Source organism: Protopterus annectens, chromosome 2.part2 (genome assembly GCF_019279795.1).
Source record: "Protopterus annectens isolate FY-2018-M chromosome 2.part2, PAN1.0, whole genome shotgun sequence".
Taxonomy (NCBI): Eukaryota; Metazoa; Chordata; order Ceratodontiformes; family Protopteridae; genus Protopterus; species Protopterus annectens.
Window position 1 is genome coordinate 339,073,305 of NC_056730.1, and position 18,671 is coordinate 339,091,975.

Here is an 18,671-nt window from a genome sequence, read left to right on the forward strand (position 1 = left end):
CTCCAGCCGACACAAGCATCCTCCAAAAGGGCCTCATAGAAACAGACAACTGGTGCCAGAGCCATGGCCTCAAGCTAAACGCCAAAAAGTGTATAGTCATCCCCTTTGGCAAAAACAAAGTGCCCACAAATTACCACATAGGTGGTAATCCATTAAGTACAGAAGAAGTAATTAGGGACCTGGGGACCCAAGTTGATAGCAATCACTCATTTGACAACCACGTGTCCAAAGTGGTTAGAAAAACATTTTATATAGCGAAAAACATTTTATATAGCCCACCTAATCATGAAGGGATTCACATCTAGATCAGGGGAGGTCATCGTGCCTCTTTACTCATCCCTCATCAGGCCCATAATTGAATACAATGCCCCTTTTGGGATGTACCTTACCAGACACCTGCAGCAACTGGAAAGACCCCAAAAGTACCTCACCAAGAGGATCAAAGGGCTCAAACAGATGCCATATGCTGCCCAGTTAAAGAAACTCCAGCTCTACTCAGTGGCATACCGCCTGCTCAGACGTGATTTGTGCCTGACATATAAAGCCATGTCCAACCTGGAATTAATGGACATGCTGCACCTCAGAAAATCCAAATCCCATCAAGCTACGCGCTTGAGAAACTTGAACCTCAGCAATGAAATAAATAGGACATGCTGGAGGGACAGATTCATAACCCAGAGGCTCCCTTCACTCTGGAATAAAATCCCAGTCCAGGTTAGGCAGAGTCCCTCATCGACTCTCTTCAAGAGGAATCTAGATGAGTGGATGGGAGATCGTAGGTTTACCCTGGGTATAACTTCTGTGTCACTGTTAGACAGAGGCACAGTATACTAACCTCGAAAAAGGGCATAGCAAAATTAATTTAAAATGGGTGGCGAAAGCCAAACACACTCTGGCTAGGCTTATAAATGCCCTAGGGCAGATAGCCTACTATGAACCTATGAACCTATGTTATTATAACATTGCTGTATTATATCCAAAGGCAATTCCATTATGTCCAGCACATCAAAAGACCATCATGCCTTAGCCTCTTTGACCAAGTCAGCATTGACAAAATAATCAAAGCCTACTGGTCTCAAGTCACTGATATCAGTTACTCTTCAATAAAAGCAGTGTCAGTGGCTCAACAGGTGGTATATTCACTTTTGGAACTGGAAGATTAGAGGACTACAGGTTCTAGTCCCACATCAGATGCTTGGACTGATTTTGCACTCCTGACACTGTAGTGCAGTGTAAGGGGTTGATGCACCGTCCTTTGGATGAAAGGTAAAGCCAAGGTCCTGTCTGCTTGTGTTGGTGGTAGTTCAGGTAGATGCGGATACTGGCAACCTAGCTAACCCTTATGTTCATCTTACTCCCTTCCTTACTTCTCCCTCTTTCCTCTTCCCTCACACACTATCTCCATACAACTCCACTTCCTCTCCAACCTCTTTACTGACCAGTAACACACAGCCAGACTATTGCATATACTGTCTTATATAGTTTGGTACTAACCACTTGTTTTGCATTAGGTATTAACCCATTTTTATGATCAAATGTTTTCATTATAAAAATTGCTTGATGTTTACACTTGCATTATGCACCAGTTTTATACATTGCCACACTTATACTGCAGTATTTCTTGGACTGGGCCTAACATTAGTACATCAAAACCACTGCTCTGAAAAGGCTAACTTGAGGTTTGCAAAAGATTCAAGCATAATAGCTTGAAGAACTTGTTAGTAAGAGGGTGACTGATGTAGAAACTACATGTCTGCCTATTACAAAAGGCCCATAAATGCAAGATCTGCAATTCCAAAAGGGCTATCAATTTCTGGAATAAAAGAAGCATCATTCTATGACAACAGACCTTCCTGTGATCAAATAACATCAGTTGAGGGTAAACCTAGCATTACTTACATTCACTTGTCAATTAGTGTTTTATCATTTACAGTAGGCAGTAGTAAAGCTGGTGATGATGTCAGACGTGGTCAGTAAGGAAGAAGATACGATATGATACACAGAAGAAACTTTGCAAGATAAGTACACTGAAACGATGTATGAACAAAATTAAGTACAGTATTTACTAAATGTAATGAACCACAATTAAAGACGTCTGCTAGAGTAAACATAATTTTTTCCTAAAGTTTTTTTTTGTTCTTCTTTGTTGAACAATGATCCACATAGAACAGTTACAGGTTTTAGCTCAGGGAAATACAAAGGTTGCAATCATCAGAATACAATGTAGAACAAATGGCAACTGTTAGCAGCAGAACATACAATTCAATTCCTAATGCAAAAGCAGTCCAACATTGTTACTTTACAGAAGGATATTTACAAACTGTACAACCTCCACAGAAAAATAAAGGGGCGCGGTAAAAAGTATAGAGGGGAAGGGGGTTTACAAGAAGGGAAATTAAGGGATGAGTGGAGGTATTCACCTATATGATCTTTGGCTGGTCTCTCTATGGATCTTTAGCAAGATATGTGAGAAGTGGAAGAGGAGGGAAGGCACAGAGGAGCCTCCCATTCCAATGAAATGACATGGCGTCTATTCTCCATGCTTGAAGGCAAGGAGTCCTGGTGCTAAATAGAGGAAGTCATTTGTTGTGGTTGGCAAATAGGTCTATCTGTGGGTGCCCCATTTATGGACTACGTCTAGAATGACCTTTGTGTTTAGAATCCATTTGTGAGGGTCTTCTCATGATGATCTTAGAAAACCTGAAGGACATTGTCCTGCAATGGAATATAAAGAGCTTGGAGATAAAGGTTTGTTTTTTTTCTTTGTCCTGATCCCACTCCATAATATTTTATCTGAATAGATGGTAAGATCTCATTCCTCCTTCTCCACCACCCCCCAACCCCCATGGCTGTAGTGTTGTCTGTAAAAAATCTGAGTGGACCTGGGAATGGAAGATCATCTGCAGGGCCTGAATTTGTGCCCACATCTCCTTCAGCTTTATGTGCTCTGACCTTAGACTTGGTGGCCATTGGTCTTGAACTTGTAGGCAGGCCATCCATGCTCCAAGAGCCATGCAACATCTGAAACATTTATGTGCACCTCTTGTTTGTGGTGTCTGTAAGTTGAAAAGTAGGCCTGGATTGATGCTTACCTATGCTATCCACAACTGGATTTCTTTTTTTAAGCAGGAGAAGAGAGTGATCTGAAGGTCCAGAAAATGAGTGCACTGGGACTAAATGGATTTGAGGTATCAATGGATCTTTCTCATATGGAGTATGGCAAAAGTGACCATAAATGTGGTTGCAGCCATGAATCCCAGTGTCCTGAGGATTTTTTTTGCACTGAAAGTCTGAAGAGTCAGGAGAGATTGGAAGTAACTGGGCAGACCCTGCACCTTGTCTACAGAAAGGAAAGCCTGCATGAGTTTGTTTTCTAGTCTGCAGCCCAAGATCAGGTCTTGGGCTGGTACCAGAGTGGATTTCTTGAAGTTAATAGTAAACCCCAGACTTTGGAGTAGGGACAATGTGAAGTTGAGATGAAGCACAAGAGTCTGCGAGAGGTTGCCTGTATTAACAAATCATCCAAGTATGAGAATATCTGAATTCCCTGAGCACTGCAAAAGGGTATGACTGGAGCCTGACACTGAAAACCCTGGGGGCTGTATTAAATCCAAAAGTCAAGGAAGAACTGAAACTATTATGAGCAGGCTGAAAACAACAGAAATTTCCTGAAGGTAGGGTGGATTGGAATTTGGATGTAAGTGTCCTCTAGATTCAAGGCCACCAGAAAGGCTCGCAAAAGTATGAATGCTAGAAGAGTTTTGAGGGATAGCATCTTGAATGAGGGGATCTTGAGGAAAATGTTTAGAAGGGACAGATCAGTATAGGTCACCACCATTGTCATTTTCTTGGAATAAGGGAAGTCTTGAATAAAACCTTTTTTCCTCCACATACTGTTGTGAGACAGGCTCCACTGTACCTTGCTTGAATACATCTTGAATGACAGGAAACAGAAACTTTATCTGATTGGAAGAAAAGGAAGTTATGACCCCCAAAGAACAGTCTTTCTTCCAAGTCATTCTGTAAATGTGTTGAATAATGGAGAGGACCCATTTGTCAGTGGTAATGTGTTCACAATTTTTCACAGATGAGATGTGAATCTATTGGACGATAGGAGTGAAGGACGGGGGGGGGGGGTGGTAGCAAAAACAAGGCGGTCAGACTGACTTGTCTTGCTAGGGAGGCCTCCCAGATTAAACATATGTGTCTTGTCTGTCTTGAAATCTTTTCCTAGACATCTTCTTGGACTTATGATGGGGTCTATGTTCCTTGTGAGCAAAGGATGCAGGCTTCGCAGGGTAGTTTCTCTGGTATCTGGGACATGATGTACGAAGATTAGTTTGTAATCCTACATTATTTTCCCCCTTTCCTGTAAGGCTTTAAACAAGCTGTCTGTACCACTGCCAAACAAAATGTCTCTATTCAAAGAAGAATCCATTAGCTTGGATTTAATGTCCTCAAGAAGGGACTGAGAGCGTAGCCATGCATAACATCTGATAAAAGAATCTGCATCAGCTGCTCCGGAGGAAGCATCCACTGCATCAGAGCTGCATTTGATGCTATGCCTACCCACCTATGAGGCCTGAGCCACCATAGATACTGTATGTTGTTTAATGCCTGGCTCTTACATAGAAACCAGAGTTTTATTTAAATTCCTTAAGCTAGACAAATATTTAGACATGAGGGCTCCGAAGCTGTCTATCCATTGCTTTGCTGTCTTTATCTGAGGGAAGGGGATTAGCAGCAGCTAGTTTAAAGGGCTTGTCTGTAGCCATAGAAAATGCAGAAGACTCTGCCAAGAGATTATTTTGCAGAAACTAACTCTTCAGGCACTTTGCAAAATCTATCAAGCCTTTTAGGGGCTGGTGGCTGATAGTCAGTAGCAGTGAAGTAGATGAAAAGGTGTTTAGAAAGGCCTCCAGGGCAGAAGGAACAGCAGGAGTACCTACCTCTAAAAGATTTTTTTTTGCACATCAGGAATCTGTTTGGATTTTCATTCAGTGTTTCCCCAAGTGAAAATTTCTCAACAGGGGAATTGGGGGGAAAGGGAATCTTCATCAACACAGGCTACATGGTCCGGAGAGTGAATCTGAGAAGAGCAGACGTAGACCAAAGAGTGCTCATCAGAATCTGACTGCTTCATCCTCTTCAGAAGATTCTATGCAAAGATGGTAGCTTGATTACCACTATGGCCTTAAACATGTCCTGGAAAAAATCCATCCACTTCTTTTCCTTGGCCATCTGCAGAGAGAAAACGTGTAGTTTTCTGTTTTTTTTTTTTTTTTTTTAATTGTGACGTCTGCTTTCACAAGATGTGTTGGTTCTGAGCCCTAACATACCCCAATATGAGTCCCTAGTATTTCCTCTTAACTAAAATTTGCGGAATATTTTATAAGGGTTTCTCCCTTCATACCAGTGTTGGTAGTATCAGTCATTTTGGATGCATGTAACTCAGATGCCACACCTGTCCACACAGTGGGGTCAGTCTAGAATGCATCTGAGAAGGCATCAGATGTATTGTGAATTCTGAGACATCAGTGGGTACATTCCAGTCTTACTGGGCAGGCATAATGCCAGGGCTAAGCGTCAAACTTTTCACTGGGGTAGGTAGGACATCAGGAGTGAAAGGGTCTGCCGTCTTAGCTTGGGTAAGGTGCTTAAGGCGCTGGGTCTCCAAGTAAGTGCTGGGGGAAGAAAGTCACATCCTTAAGGTTTTTGTTACAAAGGACTGGTAAATAATACAATTCTTATAATCATGCTCTGTGCCCAAACAGAAGAGGCACTGGAAAGTACAGTTTTGTACATACCATAAATGTAGATGTCCGATAGACATGCAACTGCAGTCATAACATGTGGGTTGTCCTGCCTCAGGCAGCCCTCGGTCGGCCGGATTCCAAAGTCTGGGTCCGACGTCGGCTGATGTCGCATTTCTCTCTGACGTCAGAGCGGCTGGAGTACATAAGCATCAGCCGACGCCATTTTCTTCAGTGTTTCTTGCCCCAGATGCCAGGTGCCCTCCAAGGAAGGCTGTAATCAAATTGGAAGACAAAAACAGGATTCCAGACAAATAAATGAGCAATAAAACAAATACACCATAACAGATATCCCCAGCTAAAAGTAACAGGGATAGGAGTGGACCCTAGGCATAGAGGGGTATGGAGGAGGGAAAATTGACTGCAGTTGCATGTCTATCGGACATCTACATTTATGGTAGGTACAAAACTGTACTATGTCCTTCAAGAATGCAACTGCAGTCATAACATGTGGGTAGAATACCATAGCTTAGCTGGGGAGGAGGCATGCTCTAGGAAAAGGATGGTGTGGCAATCAAACCCTGCAGGACTGCCAAGCAAAGCCTGCTCTGGATCTGGAGTATAGAGGGAGATTGTAGTGTTTGGAGAATGTATGCACGGAGCTCCATGTAGCAGCTTCTAGAATGTCCTTAGTAGGCACCCTCTTAAGAATGCTGTAGAGGTGGCTGTAGCTCTGGTGGAATGTGGTCTGACATTGGCTGGAACAGTCTTTCCATGAAAGGAATAACAGAATCTGATGCAATGTCTAATCCATTTTGAAATAGTCTGTTTTGAAATTGCTTTTCCTTGGACTGCAGGGGCGTAAGCTACAAAAAGTTGTTCAGACTTCCTACTGGCCTTGGTTCTGTCCAGGTAGTATCGAAGTTGTCTGTGAATGTCCAAGGTATGCAACAGTCTTTCCCCCTTATTCTCAGGATTGAGGAAGAAAGCAGGCAGATGAATGGCTTGATTTAAAGAAACCCTAGATACCACCTTTGGCATAAAAGTAGGGTTGGTCCTTAATGAAACCCTGTCTCTGTGAAAAATTATGAACGGTGGTATTGCCATTAGGGCCTGTAGTTCCAAAACCCTTCTTGCTGAGGTAATTGCCAACAGGAAAGCTGTCTTCCATGAGAGAAATTGCAAGTCAACTGAAGCTGCTGGCTCAAATGGAGGTAGAGTCAGTTTTTCTAAGACAAAATTGAGGTCCCAGGCTGGCACTGGGGCCTTTCTTGGTGGCTTAATGTTCTTGATTCCCCTGAGGAATTGCCTTAGCAAAGGGTGTGAAAAAACTGGAGGATCAGTGTTGTATCTAGCTGAAATAGCTGATGCATGTATCTTTATGGAAGAATATGAGAGGCCGTTCTTTAGCATATCTGCCAAATATTCCAAGATGAGTGGGATGTTCAACAATGATGCATCATGTCCTTTGCTGGTATTCCAATTGCTGAATCTTTTCCACTTTGCTAAGTAAACCTTTCTGGTGGATGGTCTTCGATCCTCTGTTAGTATCCGCTGAACTTCCTTGGAGAGAGATTGGTTGAGGTTATTTATGGGATCTCCCATGCTGTTAGCTGCAGTGTCTGGAGGTTTGGATGCACTGTTTTGAAATTGTGTTGAGTCAAAAGTAGAGGCCATTGGGGAAGGGCCCACCTCCTGGTGTGACATATGCTCCGTAGTAGTGGGTACCAGTGTTGTCTTGGCCAGTCCGGAGCTATTATGATTCCCTTGGGTCTCTGCTTTGATCTTTAGTAATACTGAGGTCATCAGTGGCAGAGGTGGAAATGCATAGATTGTTAGGAAGTTCCAGTTGAATGAGAGAGCATCTATTTTCCAAGCTTTTGGATGGTATGTCCTTGTGCAGAATTTTGGTAGAAGATGGTTGAGGTGAGAGGCAAATAGGTCCACTTCTGGCCTGCCCCATGTCGAAGTGAGTTGTGTGAAGACCTTCGGATGTAACCTCCACTCATGTGGATCTGTGAAATTCCTGCTGAGGCTGTCCGCCAACACATTGTCTTTGCCTGGAACAAACTGGGATTGTAACTGGATGTTTAGGCTCAGTGATTTTTCCCAAAGATGCATTGTCAGTCTGCAAAGGGGGTAAGAGTGGGTACCCCCTTGCTTGTTTATGTACCACATCACAGTGGTGTTGTCTGTCCGTATCAGTAAATGGCCTTGCTGAAGCTGGTGTTGAAAAGCCTGGATGGCATGCATTACTGCCAGCATTTCCTTTTGGTTTATATGCAGATGTGTTTCCTTTGGAGACCATTGTCCTTGTATACATCTGCCTTCCATGTGCGCCCCCCCATCCAAGGTCTGAGGCGTCTGTGGTCATGGTCTGTGTTATCTGTGGTTTTTTGAATGACATACCTGTGTTTGCCTGGCTAACTGAGGCCCACCATAGGAATTCCTTTTGTAGGCATGGAATGAGCGGTATGATTGTCTCCAAGTTGTTGCTGTGTTGAGACCAAATGCTTTTTAGGTACCATTGAAGCTTTCTCATGTGTAGTCTTGCTAATGGAACCAGGAGAATGCAGGATGCCATGTGACCCATTGGCCTGTAGGAATCTCCTTGCAGTAATCTGGGTAAGTTTTGCTAAACCTTTGAAGTAATGAGTTAACTTCTCTTGCTTGTCTTCTGTCAGGTAAGCCATTTGAGAGGCTGTGTCTAGTTTGGCTCCTAAGAAGATTATTTGCTGGGATGGCTGCAGTCTTGACTTTTGGAAGTTGACTGTGTATCCCAGAGCTTGAAGTAATCGTATGACATAGTCCAAATTTCTTGTCAACATCAATTTGTCATCCGCTTGTATGAGGCAGTCATCCAGGTACGGGTAAATTTGTATCCCCTGGAGCCTGCAATGAGCAATTACTGAAGCCAGGCATTTTGTGAATACTCTGGGCGCAGTAGATAAGCCAAATGGCAATGCTGAGAATTGATAATGCTCTGGCCCTGCAAGAAATCTGAGGTATCTTCTGCAGCTGTGTCTGATTGGGACATGCAGGTATGCCTCCTTGAGGTCCAGAGTAATCAGCCAAGACCCCTTGCCCAGCATGGGAAGGAGTTGCTGTAGAGTCAGCATTTTGAACTTTGGTACTATGAGAAAGGTGTTTAATGCGGACAAGTCTAGTATTGGTCTCCATTGAGATTCTTTTCTTGGAACAAGGAACAGTCTTGAGTAAAACCCCTGGTCTTGTTCTTGTTGTGGAACTCTTTCTATTGCTTTCATCCGAGTCAGCAGAGTGATTTGCTTGATTGCCTCTGCCCTCTGGTTTTGTGGTAGGTTTGGCATGCCTTGTTTTCTTAGCAAGGTATGAAAGTGGAACCTGTACCCTCGGTCTATAATGTCCAAAATCCATTTGTCCTTTGTCAGTCTGTGCCAATTTTCTGCAAACAGAGATAATTTCCCGCCCAAGGGAGCTTCTATTTGTTCCCTGGTAGGCGGAAGTAGAGGAAAGTTATTGAGATTGTGGCTGTGGGGCAGGTGAAACCCCTGCGTCACTTCTTTGGTTTCCTGGCTGCCATTGTCGTCCCCTGTAAGGGCCTCTGTATTGGCCTCTTCCTCGCCACGCCTGTTTAACCCCTTTGAAACTTTTCTGGATTAGGAAAGGACCAATTTTTTGAAGGCCAATTCCTACTGAATCTGGGGGGCTGAACCTGGAGGGAATCTTTCACCGTCTGAACTGATTTTGCTTTTTCTTCGATGGTCTTTAACACATCCTTAGCATTAGCACCAAAAAACTTGTTCTTTTCCAAAGGTGCATCCAGAAGTTTTGCCTTTACATGATCTGGTAGAGGTTGGTCTTTTAACCACGCATGTCTACGAATGACTGCCCCTGTCATAGCTGCCCTACATGAAGCTTCCAGTGCATCATAGCCACACTGCAGAAAGTGATTGCTTACTTGTTGAGTGTTATGTATAGCTTTCTGCAAAGCCTTCCTGTCCAAAGGATCAGGAGTGGCCAATGTTTTTTGTAAATCTTCTAACAGAAAATCCTGATATTGTAACATATGAAAAAGGCAATTCAAAGCTCTCATGGACAAAGTAGTGGATGTGTAAACCTTTTTACCCCATCTCTCTAAAGACCTAGCTTCCCTGTTGGAGGGCAATGGATTTTTAGAGGTGGAAGCGGAAACTCCTTTAGGCCCCTGTGAAATAGTTTCCAAATCAGCAGTATGGGCCCTGAATAAATGGGAATGAGATTCTGGGACCCTGTAATACCTGTCTGGCTTGGCTGGAGCAGGAGGAAGAGAATCAGGGGTAGCACTAGAGTCAGAATATAAATCATCCAAAACATCAAGTACAGGAGGAATAGCTAAGGGCCTGTGCTGGGGCTTCTTAAGGAAAGTCCTAAGGCGTTTTCTGGAATCAGAATAATCCTGTCCCTGCCACTTGAAATGTTCCCTCATGGTATGCAGAACTTCCCCAAAAGAAATATCCTCAGGAGGGGAGGCCGTGGGGATAGAATCTTCTGCATCCGAGTCCTCATAGGTCTGGAAGAGCTCTTCCTGGCTATCAGAGTGGACAGAGCTCTCAGAATCTTCATAGGTTCATACTAGGCTATCTGCCCAAGGGCATTTACAAGCCTAGCCCATAGTTTTGTGGCTTACGCCACCCCTTTAGTTTGGAGAAACTATGCCCATTATTTTGCTGTGCCTCTGTCGAGCAGTGACACTGAGGTAACCCCTGGGGTGTATCTGCGATCTCCCATCCATTGGTCAAGATTCCTCTTCAACAAGGCCGGTGAGGTGCTCTGCCTCACATATACCGGGATTTTGTTCCACAGCATAGGGAGTCTTTGGGTGATGAATCTATCCCTCCAGCACGTCCTATTAATAACCGTGTCGAGGTTTAAGTCTCCCGCCCTTGTGGTTCTGAGGGATCTAGATTTTTTGAAATGAAGCATGTTCATCAAATCTGGGTTTGACATGGCCTTGTATGTCAGGCACAGGTCACCTCTGAGCAAGCGGTAAGCAACTGAATATAGCTGGAGTTCTTTCAGTCAGGCAGCATAAGACAGATTTTTGAGACCCTTTATCCTTTTGGTGAGGAACTTTTGTGGCCTCTCCAGTTGCTGCAAGTGTCGGGTCAGATACATTCCGAATGGGGCATTGTACTCAATCATTGGTCTGAAGAGTGATGAGTATAGGGAGACTATGACCTCCCTTGATCTAGATGTGAATCCCTTCATGATAAGGTGGGCAATGTAGAAGGTCTTCCTAACTACTTTAGCAATATGAGTGTCGAATGAAAGGCTACTGTCAACCTGGGTCCCCAGGTCCCTGATAAATTCTTCTGTGATCAGTGGATTGCCACCTATATGGTAGCTAGGGGTAACCTTGTTTTTCCCGAAGGGTATGACTATGCATTTCTTGGCATTTAACTTTAGGCCATGGCTCTGGCACCAGTTATCCATTTCTGTGAGACCCTTCTGAAGGATATCTGTGTCAGATGTGTTTTCGACTACGGCGCCCAGTTTGCAGTCATCTGCAAACTTTGTCAGCCATAACCCTCCTGTGTTTGCTTGTACTTCAGAAAAGTAGATGCCAAACAAGAGTGGGCCCAGGACTGAGCCCTGTGGGACACCACTTGTGACAGGCTTTGAGTCTGACATGGCGCCAGCAACTCTGACCCTGTGGGTTCTGTCACTCAGCCAGTTTGCACCCATCTTGTAATGTATAGGTTTACATTTAAGTTGATGAGTTTTTCAATGATACCCGAGTGGGGTATTGTATCGAAAGACTTCGCCAGGTCTAGGTAGGCTGTATGGACCGCCTTCCCCTCGTCAATGGCCTTGGTGACTGTTTCGAAAAGGTCAACCAAGTTTAAAAGGCATGATCTGCCTTTGACAAAGCCAAACTGGGTTGGATCCAAAGTCTGCAAATTCCCTATGTCTTTATTTATGAGATCCATTATGATCCTCTCCATGGCTTTGCAGATAAGGCTTGTCAAGCTAATGGGACAGTAATTTCCAGGGTCGGTGGAGGCACCGCCTTTGTGAAGTGGGACCACAGTCGCCAGCGCCACTCCTGGGTACGTATCCGGAGGTGAGACTAAGATTAAACAGCTGTCCTAACTGTGGGTTTAATTCCTCGTTGAGTTCGTGGAGCACACAGCCGGGGACGCCATCAGGTCCCATGGATGCTGTGTTCTTTGCCTTGGAGAGAGCAGTTCTCACCTGGGCGTTAGAGATGTTTGGGGGGCTACAATCATTTGGTATAGATATCTCTCCTTTTGGGGGGGAGTTTGCACTGAACCTGTCAGCCAGTATGTTGGCAATGTCTGTAGGATCAGTAATCTTCACATCATTTTGAACTAATTCTGAGCATATCTGGGAGTTTCCTCCTAGGTTTCTGACATAGCTAAAGAATGCCTTATGGTTGTCTTTAGAGTCCTTAGCTATTTTTCTCTCAAAACTGGCTTTGGATGATTTTATGAGAGCTCTTAGCTTTTTACTTATAGTGATCAGCGGTGTCTTACCTTTTAAGGATTTTGCTCTATCTTGTAGTAGCTTTCTCCTTTTGTTGTAGAGTTTGTTTATGGCTGGGGTCCACCAGACTGGACGCTTGCCTTTGGTACAAAGAGTCTTTGTTTTGCTTGGGATTGCCTGATCCATGCAGCTCTGCAGGTGCTGGTAGAAGGCATTTGTAAGTGATTCAGCGGTTTGAGTAATGTTTACCGCCGGCTCGGGGGCCTTAAAGGAGACCACACTAGTCTTTAGAAGTGTAAAGTCGGCTTTCGAGAAGTTCTTTACTGTGGTCTTTTTTATTTCGGGTCTATTTTATTTCATCTGAAGGAGTAGGGTCAGAGGGTTCAACCCGGGGCCTTTTATCAGAAGGAGGCTGGGATCCTCTCTCAGGATGGGCCTGTGAACCTCTAATCATAGAAATTAAGTCAGCAGCCATGGACATAATTTGTGTCTCTGGAGTAGGCTGAGGTAAGGTTTTAGTAGTAAGATGCTTTGTTTTGCTGGCTGCCTTAGCCCTAGTGTAGGCCTTAATAGACATGGCCATAGGAGGCCTGGCAGCTCCACGTGCAGGAGTGACCTTGTCTACAGCAATGGTCTCGGGCATTTCCTCGGTTTCGGTATCCGGAGGAAAATCGATAACTGGTGTCGGAGTGGTGTCCGGAATCAGAGTCGTCGGTAATGCGGTGTCTTCGGTTTGGAGCGGTGGAGAGACCGTCTCAGAGGGAACCGGAGCACTCGAGCTAGGTTTTGGCGTGGAGTCGGAGGTAGACGCGGGCCGAGGATGTCGGTCCCGGTCTTTTCGCTTCTTGGGAGTTTGCGATGTCGGAAGTTCCGACGGCATGGTGTAAGCAAATTTATTGCCAAAAAAATCTTCAGCGAACTCCACCCGGCGCCTGAGGGTGCGCTTGTTGAAGCGAGCACAGGCTACACAGGCCGAGACGTCGTGGTCTGGGCCAAGGCAAGGAAGACAGTAAGAGTGGAAATCCTTATGAGGTATTTGTTTACCACAAGAAAGACAATTGTTAACTTTTTCAGTAATTTCTGACATAAGCTGAGGCAAGAAAAGGTCCCCAACGGGGTACTTAGCTTTTCTGATGACTTCGGAATCGAAGAATACAGGAGCTGACCGACCGGCACTTGCGAACTGCTTCTGCTTCGGGCACCGCGCGGCAAGAAAGACTGAAGAAAATGGCGTCAGCTGATGCTTATGTACTCCAGCCGCTCTGACGTCGGAGAGAAATGCGACATCAGCCGACGTCGGACCCAGACTTTGGGATCCGGCCGACCGAGGGCTGCCTGAGGCAGGACAACCCACATGTTATGACTGCAGTTGCATTCTTGAAGGACATCTGGAGATCCTTATAAGGATTCTGCCTACCACAATCACACTTTTGCCTCCTAGCTGACATCCAATAGTGTAACAAATACCAATGATAAGTAAAAACATGGAAACGTTCCAAACAGGGCACTTATCTGAACCAGTGTAGGCCAAAGATACCAACAGCAGATGCGATACACACAGTCAGACTGGAGCCAAGATAGTCTGAGGCTTTTTGCTCATATGTTCATTTGTGTAACTGTATGCCAACGGGCTTAGGTCATATGTCAGATGTATGACTCTATGGAAGGTTTTGGCTTTGGTACCCTGGCTGGATGTTCAGTTTATCTGGTGAGATGACCCAACAGTTGGGAATACTGCAACTGTGACCTAAAGGACATACAACTCAAGAGGATTCTGTCCAAATAATGTTTCTTGATCCGTGGTGGTGGTGCTGCGGTAGCGTTGTCACCTCGCAGTAAGACGCTGTCCGGTTCGATTCTCAGCTAGAGCATCTTCTGCGTGGAGACATGCGTGAATGGGCATACCTTCGTTGAAGGTTGTGCGTCAGGGCTGGTAACTCGGCATGTAAAAATTAACTACCAATCATTAGCGGACCGGAGTTCCGCTGTGGCGACCCCTAACCAGGAAAAGCCGAAGGACACAAACAAACAAATCAGCATGGAAAGAGAATACTTAACATCTTCACACTGTACTGTAGTCTATTTCTACCAGTTTTCAATTTAGTGACAGCACTGAATGACACAGGCGAAGGGAAAGCAGAAAGTCACTATTCTGTAATACAAAATGGTTTTGCAGCATTTTAACTGCTAAAACAGCAATCATCACAAGCATAGCTCTCGACATCTTTGCTCAAGAATTCCAGACAAAACCAAAACTAATGGGGACAATGGGTCAAACTCAGGGTCACATTATGCAAAATTCTGGACAGTTGAGAGGTAGCATCCCAAAATGCTGAAATCCATGAAATGAGTTAGCAGCACTCCAGTTTACTTTATAACTTTACCGTCATGATTAATAAGACAAAACAGCAGTTCCGAGAGGGAAAAACACAAGGAGACAGGAAACAGTACCAGATGACAAAAAACACACAGAGAAGAGACAGCAATACCTGAGAAGAATATATGCCTACTCATTATTATGGACGATGGACGTTTACAACTACAAGCAGGAGACTTACAGAAAATATCAGTAGCAGTCAAAACATGCTGTGAAAAGTATTTCAATTAAAAGAAATTCACTTTCTGTAGTGAGAGTTATTCAAGCGGCCTTAAACCATAAAAAAAAAAAAAATAAGTGAACATCTAGGTAAGCAAGTATCATAAGTGTGTGTGTTCCTATCTTGGCATCATCTTGGAAGACTGGCACCAAAGGTAAACAAAAAGAACAGAAGCTGATCTGAAGAAATAAAAAAATATTACAATGCAAACTGATTTTTTTCCTTATTTCAAAGCACATTGACTGCATTGTATGCATAATTTAAGTTAAAATAACAAGAAAAAATATGAAAGGGCAAAAGAACACTAACAATTATTTTTTCCAATTTAAGGTTTCACTAACTTCCGCTATTAAGCACTAACTCTAATACTACCTAGCTATGACTTTATCATGTGCTGAAACTACACACCGTACATTGTATGTCTTAGCACAATGGACAGCTATCATATAAAGTATTCAACATGGTGCACACAAAATATATATAGTAAGTTAATAATCATTCAGAAGTTTTTCTATACTGACATATTCAGATATATTACACACAATGCATACATAACACTATATACTTCTGAGTTTCATATGATTTTGCATACATAAGCCTGAAGATGAATTTTGTTTTTCTTCCTGAAAATGCACTGTAGCTTAATATTATCAGTAGAAGTGGAATATATGAGGTCACTTGCACATTCCCACATTAAAAAATACTGTACTATTCTCAGATTGAATAAATCAAGTTACTCTGGTGTGGCAGATGGATTATCCAAGCTCCCTTTGCTGTGGTCACCGTGTGCCATTATAAAACAGCTGCTCCATTTATGCTGAGCAAGATGACATGATCAAGTGTGTTTTCCCTTTACCGTTACATTAAGATCATGTGTAAGTGATGTAAAATTGCTCACATTACTCTTCATAACATTTCTTACCAGTGTACAAATTGCAAGCATACAACTAGCAAATAATTGTCCACTAATTATAAATAGGGAAAATCTAGAGTGTTGTAGCATTACATCATCTAAGTAAAACTAATAGTCTGAATGCTTAAATGAGTATTTAGAAACAGCCCCCCTCCATCTCCTGAAGGAGTCAAAAACACTTTTATGTATAAAAGAGAAGGAATACGATGCACGTGACGTTGCTCAGATCATCTGCTAGCCGTACCTCCTCTCAGTAACTAAGACCTCACAAATTAAGCTTGCTAAGCAGTACTGAGCTTAGATACAGCTCAGCTGACCAAGTAATGCTGCTGCAGCCATGCTTAAAGTGGTCCTGGTGATATGAGTTAATAACAGGACTGGCAGCCATGCAAGCTACACAGCAATGGGAAACACATGCTTTATATATAAGGAATTGTTTCAAAAGTAAACACAGTTCAAGGAGCTTTAAAACTCTCTGTGGTGCAGCCTTAAAACTAATATTAGAAATTAAACCTTGACATTTTCAAATGAGTTTTTCAAAAGCTGTGATGCATAAGGAACTACTTTATACTGACAACTATTTTGGCATACTGAGAAACACAAAGCTCAAGAAAAACAAGAGAGTCTTAAAGACGTCAGTTAAATTACAAAATGTTGCCCCCCTTAATTAAGGCACAGCAGTGATGATTTCATACAGTCATATCAGAATACTTACAGCAATGAAAGCCCAGTTTCCGAAATAGTAGATGACACCAAAGAACCAAAATTTGTGAAGGAAAAGGTATGTCCGGGTCAGAATGCATTGATCTGCAAGACAAAAAAATCCACATTTACTGAAAGAATACATTTATTACTTTGATTTTCATTTTCCTTTTGTGATTTCTACCAAATCAATCAATACAACATGACTGTTCTCTTACTGTTACAAAAGGTCGGTAAAAATGGCTGAGAAAGACATGGTCAGTGATGTTTAATGAATATTAACCACACTGGGTGCCTGTACTTTTCTTCCATGATTGTCTGCATATACATGGCCATATCAGCAGATAATGGAGCTGTCAATTCAAATTTCAGAAGAAAATCAGTTGTTCTTGACAACATCAAAGAAAATAACAGGAACTACTTCACTCCGGGAGATTGTGGACCACATTTACAGGAACTGCACTTAGCCTGACCACAGTTCATACTTTCTGCTAAATGATGCCATTAGTCTTGGCTTCATGTTGTGAAAGACATTTATTTTAATACCAAGATAATCCTGTTGATTTTACAATGTCAGAATGCAAAACATAAATCTGACTGGTCATCTTAGTCTTTCCAAGCAACAAGAAGTAAATCTGACTGTTTAAGTCTTTGCAAGGAACAAAAACCCTGGAGAATACTCAGATGCCCTTTTTACACATGCATTTCGCATATACCATTCGAAAACAGAATTATGTCTAGCCAAATGGAACAGATGGAGAGCTCAGGTCAGTGATGACAATAACTCACTATCTCTCCCCAACCCTCCAGCATGGTTCTGTAATCCATTAAGATAAAACTTTTAATCCCACCTACGTTTTTCTTCTTAATAATATGATCTCAGTATCTATTCTTCCTGTTTGTCCGACTATTTCTAATTCCCAATGGGATCCTATCAAATAGAACTTCTGATTCTTAAGACGCTGCCTAAAGTTCTACTTATGACATGACCTTATGTGATATATAACTAACTAAAAGGATTGACTCTATGCGTTAGCAAAAATATCTTTTTATTTATATAACTGTATTGACCGTGTGGTACCACATCTTATTGTATTTCTTACACTGTCATTTAACTAATTACTGTCTCTTATACCTGTATTTTTTGCATTACTGTTTTCTTTTCTTCTTTTTGTACGTGGAGCTTTCCTCCCTGCACCTGCATTGAAAACAGGCCTCTGGCTCAGTCAGACATTCCCAGTAAACAAATGTAAAATAAAATAAAATACATTACCAGAGGCCTAGGGGACAGACAGAAGGCTGGGACAGCAAATGTTAATTTCTACACTTGCTGGGATTGGGGGGGGGGGTCAAGACACTACTAAACTGAAAGCAGATATGCATATAGTCTCCTACTCTTTAACTGTGGAAAGCAAACACATTTAACATAACCCAATAAGGCAGCATATGGAAGAGCCCATCAATGGAGGACGGCTCCCTACTGAAATGCTGGTATCCTAAATGCAGAATATCATCGCAAAAAAACAGCAAAACTACAGGAGGGGAAGAGTGAATCTCAAACATTGTTTTTCTCCTTTAAACTTCTTTTTTTGTAGGGGAACAAGCCCCCTGCACTCTCCAAAAGATGTATACTAACTCCAAGATCACCATACTTTGGACAAAAGGGAATATACCAAGAAACTGCCATCTCAGACTTAACATATGTAAGCCCATTTTTTTTTTCAGTCATTCAGTCTCAGTATTTTTGGACTCCCTCAAGTGGGTCCTAACATTTCAAATGGTTACCTATAAAAGTACTTCTTTCTCCTAGATAAGTTATACAAAACACATGAACACGCACAAAAAACAGCAGCAGGAGAATACAAGCAAAACAGCTCTCCAGCATGAAAACACTGTCTATAATACAATCTTAAAATTACAGATTCTTGGCTTCTTAAACTAGGCATTCTCCACCTTCTCCCTATTACCAAGTTTGTAATGGGGGTGGGGAGCAGGATGGTCTTTTTCATAGATTTGGTGAAACACCTCAATTTCAGCTGAATGCTGAGCAGCTTCATGCCCTGGATGTCACGTTAAAACTTCTTCAGAGAGTACTCTCAACAAACGCAAAATACTTCTGGAATGAAGTTAACCTACTCATTGGCTGGCACTCCCCCCAGCTGACCACAAAACCTCAAACCACATCACCTTTGGCATATAAACAGCTAGGTCTGACTTTCTCAGAGAATTTAGAATCTC

At 42.8% G+C, this 18,671-nt stretch overlaps 1 protein-coding gene across 1 annotated transcript in view; it reads right to left on the bottom strand.

Moving 5' to 3' along the window:
• Positions 1-18,671, bottom strand: part of LMBRD1 (LMBR1 domain containing 1) — a 2,226,796-nt gene that overhangs the window by 112,914 nt on the left and 2,095,211 nt on the right. Inside the window, exon 15 of the mRNA XM_044063893.1 lies at positions 16,447-16,538. Coding sequence (XP_043919828.1) covers positions 16,447-16,538 — 92 coding nt within the window. The remainder of the gene's footprint in view (positions 1-16,446; positions 16,539-18,671) is intronic.